This window comes from Clytia hemisphaerica, unplaced genomic scaffold, assembly GCF_902728285.1.
Source record: "Clytia hemisphaerica strain Z4C2 unplaced genomic scaffold, Clytia hemisphaerica genome assembly, whole genome shotgun sequence".
NCBI classification, from domain to species: Eukaryota; Metazoa; Cnidaria; class Hydrozoa; order Leptothecata; family Clytiidae; genus Clytia; species Clytia hemisphaerica.
The window spans coordinates 137,368-146,884 of record NW_027103537.1 but is presented as its reverse complement, the minus strand read 5'-3'; the positions used below and the strand labels follow the sequence as shown (position 1 = coordinate 146,884).

Below are 9,517 nucleotides of genomic sequence, written 5' to 3'. Positions count from 1 at the left end.
ATATAGATGACAGGTGGCCAAGTGGCAAAATTTGGTGTTACTGTTTAAAATTAAGTTTTAGACCCTCTAAGGATCATCTGTGTCAAATTTCATGCTTTTATCACCGTCTGAAGTATTTTTGTGCTAACTGACCTCATTATTATTGTTATTAGCTCCCCCTCGTTATGACCTTTTCATAAAATCAGGGAACCAAGTGTAATATGAATATAATTTGGGTAGAAGGATTTAAGAGCCCGGCTACTACGAGAAGAGCCAAGCTTATTTCCCCACCTGATGAATATTTTTTTGGAAGCGTGTAGCCGCCATCACTAACTGAAAACGAAATTTTTTTACCACGATCTTGGCATATCACTTTTCCTTGGCCTTTGATAAGAATGCTATATAAGGAAATCGTACCTAAAAGTATAGTCTCAAGATTAGCCTATATAATCAATTTTTAAGTTCTTTCTCCATTTTCATTTTTCTTTTTTTACTTTTACCACATATGGAAAACTCTCTACCTTAAATTTAATGATGATTAAACTTAAACATCAGCAATAAAAAGCTGCGAGAGTGAATGAAATATGTCATACATACAATTTTCAACTTTCCAAAATCATCACCCAACCTTTATTCGTTTCTTGCACCCAAAAATAAGAAGACACCCCACCGTGTGTGGCCCGTGACCTTTCTTTGGATGGAGGTCAATGTTGTGTTCACATAATGCAAATAGTTTGATGATTTGAGGAAGGAGCGTGTACAGAGCTCCTCAATATCTCATACCACTTGAGCAGCAGGCAGATAAGCCAAGGATTACCATATAAGGGAAAATGTAAAGGAGCAGTTTACGTCATGAAAAAAAGTGCTTACTAATGCAAAAAAAATTATATAGCTTGCGTTTGCTTTTTGCCGTGACCGACGGACTTTTCAAACAGAATAAAATCCCGCTTCTGTGAGCTGATTGGATACATTCAGGAAATAGGTGTGAGCTTGACCGTAAACTTTGAGAATTCAGCCGAAATCGCTTGTATAAATTTTGCTTTCGCTTTTGCCTGCTGGAGGAAGCAAAATATCAACCCCAGACAACCTCAATCCAAATACCAAAATGCCTGATGGAAAGAAATACGAACTTAGTAAGTACCGTCAACTGCCTTCTTAATTATAGTAGCTTTTTCTTCATGAATATTCCTATTTTGAGAAAACCTTAAAGCCCAGCTGGGTTAGTTTTTGAAGCAGCCTGATTTTTAGAATGTCTTTCCTCTCTCTACTGAACAAGAATTGGGCTGTTCCTTTTTAAAACTATACACTGGTATTGAAATGACCTTCCAAGAAGAATTTGGACAGTTCTAAGAGGATGGAAAGTTTCTGGACCGAGGAATTGTCATATATATAATAAGTTGCTACTGTAAAAGTTTCAGAATTCTGAATGCAGGATAAAAAATTGAGCAAATTGTGATTTCCAATAGGGATTCTCTCAATCAGTGTTTTTGGCTCTAAGAAAAGTTTTCAACATTTATTTGATTGAAAAATTACTAAAACGTATCTAATATTTTTCTTTTCTTATCATTAATCCATCATAATATTATATCAATTCCATGTGTTATTAGTTGTATTTTGTCTTTTTTGCGTGACTTTGAGGGTAATTCTCGAATTCTAATGTATATTTGAAAAGCAGGACACATAGAGGATGTGGGTGACAGAGGATGTGCGGTAAATTGGTCTAATATCGACATTCCTCGTCTAATAGACCTTTTTTCAAAGAGGACGTCCTGTTGAATAATTATGTAGTCCAGCCATAAAAACAATGATAGAGCCATGCATAATTACTGTATCATGCATATTGTAATAATTATGTATGGTTTTATCATTGTTTTTCTGCTGGACTACATAATTATTCAACAGGGTGGCCTCTTAGAAAAAAGGTCTATTCCAAAACCCTTCTTTAGAGACAGGAATAATATAAAAGCTTGAATCACTGATTGAAAAAGAATTATCCTCTCTGACCACTAAGCAAAGAAAAACAGTTACAACCTATCTATCATTTTCAGCTGATAAAAAGGGTGTTTGAATTAGAGGAAAATGTCGACATTAGACCAAGTTACGGTGGGTGACAGAGGATGTGGTTAGTTTTTACAATTATATTGGATATCTTGCTCTGGAATACTGTATACACCGGAACGTTCCGGGGTCCGGGTGCATCCCAATCTCCGAAAATATCCTGCTCTAGAATGTTTCGGTGTTCCAGAGCATGAAAAATCACTCCTTTTTCACTTATTTGCTCTGGATGTTTACGGTGAATTAGAATTAGATAATGGTTTTGTGTTTGTTGAAACAACAAACAGGAGTGGGATATTATCATGAAGAAAAAACTCAAAAAAGATTGGAAAATGAAGAAGAAGAAAATCAACTTAACTTCAATAATTGTGCTATATGATTATCATTTTCACACAAGTGATTCTTAGTTTAGATCTTAGAGCATCATTAGAAAAACATTTCAAAAAAAGAATTATTCAATCGAAAGATATAGTCCAAAGTTTATCACTGATTGACTTCAAATAAAAAAACGTCAAAAAAGAGCCCTTTTTTAATCCGCTATCTAATTCGAATTCTATCAAAAGTTACAGCGTTTTTTTGTCTCCGCTGCAAATTATATTGAGACAGACTTTACATCATATTTTCTACTGATTTTCTGGTGCAGAGAAGCAGGACAAAGTCTTTCTTTCTGCTGTTTCCGCAATTTGTCCACAAGAAAAATTAGACATCCTGGCAAGATTCTCAAAAAACCTGGAATCTTTCTGATCACCCGCTATCTTTTTAACATTCGTTTTGACACAAACAGAACAAACTTTCGATGAGTGAAAATTCCTCTTTGCAGTGCTTTAGAAATATAGCTGGGAAGTTATCTAGACCAGCAGCTGAGGATGGATATTGCTCATTGATGACTTTTATTATATCTTCTGTATATAACTATCATCTCTAAAATTTTAGTCTCTCCTGGATCAAACGTTTGAGTATCTGGTGACACATAGGTTGACTGAATACTTTATAGTATTGTTTTGAAAAGATGTCAGCGATTTCTTTATTTTTCATTGTAAGTTTTTCATTGTTGTCTATCAGTCAGTGGTCCAACTTTGGTCTTTGCTTTCTTGCAGTCATATGCAAAGAAATATTTGGAATTCTTTTTTCTTTCTGTCTTTTCTTTTGGAATTCTAGATTCAATTAATTGCTTTATTTTCTGCTAATTGCTTAGAATCTTTGAAAGATTTTTGCAGCTTTTTGTCAATTTGTATCAACTCCTCTTTGATTTTGCCTTTCTGTTTCGTGAGTTACTGTGTAAAAGCTTTTTCGTAATTTTTCTTTGTCTTTTGGTTAAGGTTTGACGATACCTTTGAACTTTGGATCTTCTTTTGCCTTTGTTTTGTGTTTGCTTGGTATGTTATCTTTACAGATATTGAAGAAACACAGGCTGTTGATTGTTTCCACTGCACTATTTCATTTGGATCTTCACTAAGTGTTTCTTTCCATTTGACATTTTGCACCTTTTCTTTTATGTTATCCCAGTCTATTTCGTCAGCAAAGAAGTTCAGGGTGTCAAATCCTGTACGGGGCTCTGGTCGCTTGTTTTCATTTGAGACGGTATTAGCATTTAAACAGGTTTCCACGAGAACAATCTGGTGGTGTGATATGCTTTGTAGGACAGGAACTGTTGTGCAATTGTGGATAATGTTTTCATCGTTTGTAAAAACAAGATCAAGTATGTTTCCATCTTTGTGTGGGAGTGTTCACATATTGGGAGACGAAATGGATTTTGAGCATTCAGTACGATTCTGTCATCCAAAGGACAGCCAGATCTTGGTATACCAGTTGGTCATGTAGCTTTGGGCAAGTTGAAGTCGCCACCAAAAATTATACTTGGGTTGGATCCTAATGCTGCCAAAGCCAGTTTTGCACCATTGATTGGGGTAGTAAAATCATTGGCCATTGATGGATTTCCATTGCTTCTATTGTCTGGTTGGCAGTAGACAACCAGAAAGGCCATATTCTCAGTTTTTGAGTATAGACAGAGAAGCTATACTGTTTTTGAAGATGAATAAAGTTCTTCAAATGTCTTTCCTTATATAAAAACAGACTCCTCCAGTGTATCTTCCTCTGCTTTTCTTCCTTCTTGAAGAGTTGCAGTAGAATAACATAAAATAGAGGAAAATTTAAATAAATTTTTTTTTAGATTTTTTTTGTGAGTATAAACTTTCACGAATTACCCTCTCAAGAATTTTCAAAGACATTAACTTTTGCAAAAAGGGCTAGAATTTGTGAAAATCGCAAAAGTTTCTGCTTGCAAAAGTTTGTACGCCTAAAGTAGCTGATGGTTTATTATCATGTGTCATATAATTTTTTGTAAAAAATTTTCTTGATTTATTTTTTTCCAGAAAAAACCTTTGCTGGTTTACCAAGAACAACTAGAGGTCAGCCAATCAATTTGAAAGGTGATCCAAAAGGAAAAAGTTTCACTTATGTCAATGGAAACAGTATCTTCATTCGAGATGTTGAGGTAAGTAAAGCTTTTGGTCTTACTCTTGTTTGAAGATGAGGTTTCAAAAAAAACAGGAAATTGTGTTTTATTTTTACCTTCCAGTTTTTCTCCAACTATGCACTATCCAATAGAAAGAATCAGTGACAATTATGTTCACGACATCTTTTTTAGGATACAGCTGAATGTGATGTTTACACTCAACACGCAAAAGAAACCACTGTTGCCACATTTTCCCCAAGTGGTTTTTATATGGCATCCGGGGGTCAGTACTTATTTCAATAAAAAAAATTTCAAATCATTTTAAATATTATATCAAATTTTAGTTTTCGTGACCTAAGTTTTGTAGCAGAAATCAAGCTTTTTAGGACCATCTGATAATTTCATTTGGCAAATTTTCTTGATTTCATATTCAGACGTTTCTGGAAAAATCAGAATTTGGGATTTGACACAAAAAGAACATTTATTAAAATATGAATACCAACCCATTTCTGGAAAGATTAAAGACATTGCATGGACAGAAGACAGCAAGAGATTGGCTGTTTGTGGCGAAGGCAGAGAAAAGTATGTTTCAGTATATAGTAACTATTTGCTTTTTAAAGGTTTTAGTGTTTTTTTTTTAATAAAAAATATTCACCTGGTTCGAAAGTGCTGCATCTTTTACGGGTCTGATCTCAGGTGGAAAGTTAATTCATTTAAGAAGAGCACACAATTGACAATAAAACTTGTTTTTACAGTTATGTTGGATTTAGGCACCTAATTTAGATTTGTGTCTGTTTTTGATTGAATAATCATGTAATAATCAATATATTTAAGTAATTCAGGGTTTTATTATAAATTGATTCATAAATTATATACTAACCATCCCTTTTACTTTTATTAGATATGCTGCTGCTTTCTTATGGGACACTGGCTCGTCTGTTGGAAATTTGAATGGTCCAGCTAAATACTGTAATAGTATTGACATCAAACAAAATCGACCTTACAGATTGTGTTTAGCCAGTGAAGATTATTCCTCCTATTTCTACGAAGGACCACCTTTCAAAACCAAGGACTGGAAAACTGTAAGCAACTCAATCATAAAAACTTAAAATTAATTGTTTTTATGAACTAATTCAGTGGGACTAGTGTCTAAAATTTATGGAATATGAACTTTTGTGCAATCTGTAATTTGAACCTCGTTGTTATGTATAAGTGAAGTTTTTTAAGATATGCAAAAGATTTAATAGTTTTTACATAAGGAATAATTATTTATTAAAATTTCATTTCAGGACCACTCTAATTTTGTTAATGTTTGTCGATTCTCACCTGATGGTTCAAAGTATGTCACCGCCGGAGCTGACGGGAAAGCTTTCATTTATGACGGTAAGACTGGTGAGCTGATCGGAGAATTGAACGAACCAAGTGGAAGGATTCACAAAGGTGGTGTCTATGGGGTAAGAAACTCCTTCATTTCCAGGGAATCATACCAAGGTGTGCAACCTTTCATTCCTAACTCAAGATTTCAAACCCAAAGAAAAGAGTTTTTAATGCATTTTATCCTCTTTCCAATAGATCTGAATAATGAAACCAGCAACTAAAACAAAATTTGGTTTCTCATTTTCTAGGTTGCTTGGAGTGCAGACAGTAAAAAATTAATGACATGTTCTGCTGACAAGACTGTCAAAATCTGGAACTTGAGTGAAAGAAATTACATCTCAAACAAAGAAGAAACGTAAGACAAAGACTTTTTATTATCATGAGAAAATAATTTTCTGTTTGTTTCTCTCCAAAAAGTGACTATCTACTGTAGTGTATGGATATACTGTGTTCAAGCAATGCTTTAAAATTTATGACTTTTATATCAAACAGCCCTGTCATTCAGTCATTAGAATAAAAACCTTTTCTTTTCTTTCTCAGGGTATTTGAGATGGGTTCAGCAGTTGAGGACATGCAAGTTGGTTGTGCTTGGATCAACGATACCCTTTTGTCTGTATCATTGAGCGGCCATATTAATTTCTTGGACGTCGAAAACCCAAAACAACCCAAGAAAGTCATCAAGGTATAATGAATCATCATTAGTGTCGGATTGGAGATATTTCCGTCATTTATTTAATATAGACATAGCTCTTACCTGGTAATTCAATAAAAATTCGGTCATTTCTGAAATTCTTACCACAAATGTTGTGCTTTGATTTGTGTTTTTGTATCATGTTTTCTGACTATCAACTCTCATCAAATCAGGGTCACAACAAAGCAATCATTGCATCAAGTTTCAACGATGATCGAACTTTGTTGTTCACTTCAAGTTTCGATGGTTCCATTTGTTGTTGGAATGTTGCCACTGGCGACGCTGAAATCATCTCTGGTGACGGCCACAAGAGCCAAGTTTCTGCCATCCATGCTAAAGGCAATACTTTGTACACATGTGGAATCGATGATACTGTTCGTTATGTCTCCATCGGTGAGAAAAAATACGAGTAAGTTTTATATTTCCAGAATGACTTTGTTGTTTGTTTAAGGTTCAGTCAAACTTACTGATAAAAGTTAACGAGAAAAATATAGATTCTGGAAAATCCTTAAGACTTACTAATCTTTCACCAATCAAACAAGATGAATCACAATGTTCCTTGTCTTTGTTATTAACAATACATCAACGATGCATAAGAATCCTTATTAGAAGCAGATTTCTTAATGTATGACACGTTTCGTTTTTTAGGAACCAATGTGTGAAACTACCATCTCAACCGCAAGCCATTGCTGCAGGAAATCTTGGATTGGTCGTTGTAGCTTGTCTGAACGAGGTAACAATTCACATTTCATTCCCCCCGTCAGCCATTTTTATAACCTTTTGTGCAGTATTTTTGTTATCCTATACCTGTTATACATCTCAAATTTGCCTTGGTAGTAATATGTCTCCAATTTTTAGTTTTCAAGCATTTTGTTTTGATGGTTTAATCCGTCCTAATATTTTAAAGTAGTAGGTTATCCTGTTTTTCATTTATGTTAAATTTATTTTGAGCTCTCATTTTTATTTGCAGGTCGTTGTTATTCAAGACGGAAAGATCACAAACAAATATGAAACTGGAAGTGAAAATTATGCTGTTGCAGTAAATGCAGATCTTGGTAAAGTCTGTGTTGGAATTGATGAGGTAAGTGTTCTTATTTTGAAAATTGATTCCTTTTTTAGCATTTGTACCTAAACAATATGTAGGGCTGACTACGTTGTGCCATTTTTTGGCAGGTTTTACTAAGTAAAAATGTCTTTCTAAGCATATCGTTTTAAAGCATGCGGGTTCAGATTTTGGTACCTAAACAATAGCTCTATATTGTTTAAGAACTGGAACATTGAATGCTAAGCATAATGCGAGCCCGTCAATAGGGGCAGAAACAACTTGCTCATAAAAACATGTATTTTCTGTGAACATATTGAACTATTTGAATCTTTCGCCCGTGGAAAGAAAGAAACTATCAAGATTGATTGATCATTGTTTTTTATTTCAGAGCAAAGTTCTTGTTTACGACATCAAGGGAGATTCATTGGAGCAATTTGGTTCTTTCTCCACCAATGGACGAGTTACCGACATTAAATTCTCAGGAGACAATCAATACGTTGCTATCTCGACTGCTAAGAAACAAGTTAAAGTCGTCCAAACATCTGATTTCAAGGTAGTTGAAATTTTGAGAGTAACAGAAGTGAAAAATACATTAAAGAGTTCGAATGAATAATACATTACTGTTATGCATTTTCACGGGAATAAAATCAATAAAATTTGTTTTCTTTACAGAAAAGTACAAAATTTGTAATCAGCAGACCCTCCTTTGACCCTCCGAAAATTGAAGAAAAAAATTAAAATTAATTAAAAATAATCATTTTATACCTCTAGACCGAAAAAGACAACTGGGGTTTCCACTCGGTCAAGGTGAATGGTGTTTCATGGAGTCCAGGCTCCACACACGTCGCCTCATGCGGAACCGATGGCCACGCTTTCGTTTACCAACTCGGAAAATCGCACGACCCAATTGAAATGAGAGGTAGGCTTTCTTGAAACGTCTAAAACGTGCGTGAATTGAATTTTTAAGGAATAGAAATCTAAATAAATCAGCCTCTAGTCACTTCAAGGAGAGTAATTTATACAACCTTTCAAGGCTCCTCGTTTTCAGCATACTTGTGACTTAACTTTTTTGAATTCTCTTTCAGGTGCCCACGCACAATCCATCGACGTGACATCCATTCAATTTAAGGACGACTCTACCTTGTTAACCACAGGCCGTCAAGATTGTTCTATTCGTGTTTGGAATGTCACTTTGTAAGAATGACAGATTGAATCTAACCAAATACTCTTTTAACGCGTGATTACTCATTTTGTAGAGATGTAGAAAAGACTTTGAAAAAATTCCAGTCAACCTTTTTTGTAAATTATATTTTATTTTTCTTCCAAAATAGTAATTTTGAATAATTATATACAGCTTTAAACTCGACGAGAACAGCATTTTCCAGACAAAGTCAATAAATTTTGCAACCTTCAAAGCAGCTTCTGATAAAGTTAGGAATTTTTATTTAACGGTCCGAGTTATGCTGTATCTTCTGTTTATGTTTTTTTGTTATTATTAGAATTTTATGAATTTCGCTTTTATTAGTTCTCAGTCCTCCCTTTCGTACACACGTGACCGTTTTTTTCGAGCAAGGACAAAATATTTTGTTTATAGATGAATTTGTATGTCTTTGAAATACATGAATGAATTTCTATGAAACACTTTTTTCCGTGATTTGCCTTTTCCACAATACTATTCAGATCGACATTCCTCTGTAGAAATACGTTTTCGCATAATATACTTTTAAGTATCAAAAGAATAAATATATTATGAAACATTCTGACTTTCATAATATCAAAATTGACTCGAATTTTCTCTCATTGGCTGCTTAATATGTATACGTGAACCTTTTCAAGTCGGCAAAATGTTCAAAAAAACCTTGGAAATATTACTCATCATACCTTAAAGCATGGATTTATTATAGAGACTCTGAAT

General features: G+C 34.2%; 1 protein-coding gene across 1 annotated transcript; it reads left to right on the top strand.

The window, feature by feature from the left end:
• Nucleotides 1-946: 946 nt before the first annotated feature.
• On the top strand, nucleotides 947-9,241 carry LOC136799962 (WD repeat-containing protein 1-A-like). The gene is made up of 14 exons (XM_067056582.1): nucleotides 947-1,112; nucleotides 4,407-4,528; nucleotides 4,682-4,772; nucleotides 4,924-5,071; nucleotides 5,391-5,571; nucleotides 5,779-5,943; nucleotides 6,115-6,221; nucleotides 6,407-6,548; nucleotides 6,731-6,966; nucleotides 7,206-7,290; nucleotides 7,528-7,638; nucleotides 7,991-8,155; nucleotides 8,374-8,521; nucleotides 8,688-9,241. The coding sequence occupies exons 1-14, from the start codon at nucleotides 1,085-1,087 to the stop codon at nucleotides 8,798-8,800; spliced, it is 1,842 nt and encodes a 613-aa protein (XP_066912683.1). The 5' UTR covers nucleotides 947-1,084; the 3' UTR covers nucleotides 8,801-9,241.
• The last annotated feature ends 276 nt before the right edge of the window (nucleotides 9,242-9,517 follow it).

Bases quoted from the DNA above. Each gene is read 5' to 3' on its own strand.
- LOC136799962 (XM_067056582.1), top strand. From the start codon at position 1,085: ATGCCTGATGGAAAGAAATACGAACTTA. The intron at 4,773-4,923 runs GTCAGTACTTAT...TTTCATATTCAG, and splicing joins TTTTTATATGGCATCCGGGG to ACGTTTCTGGAAAAATCAGA. The intron at 6,967-7,205 runs GTAAGTTTTATA...TTCGTTTTTTAG, and splicing joins ATCGGTGAGAAAAAATACGA to GAACCAATGTGTGAAACTAC.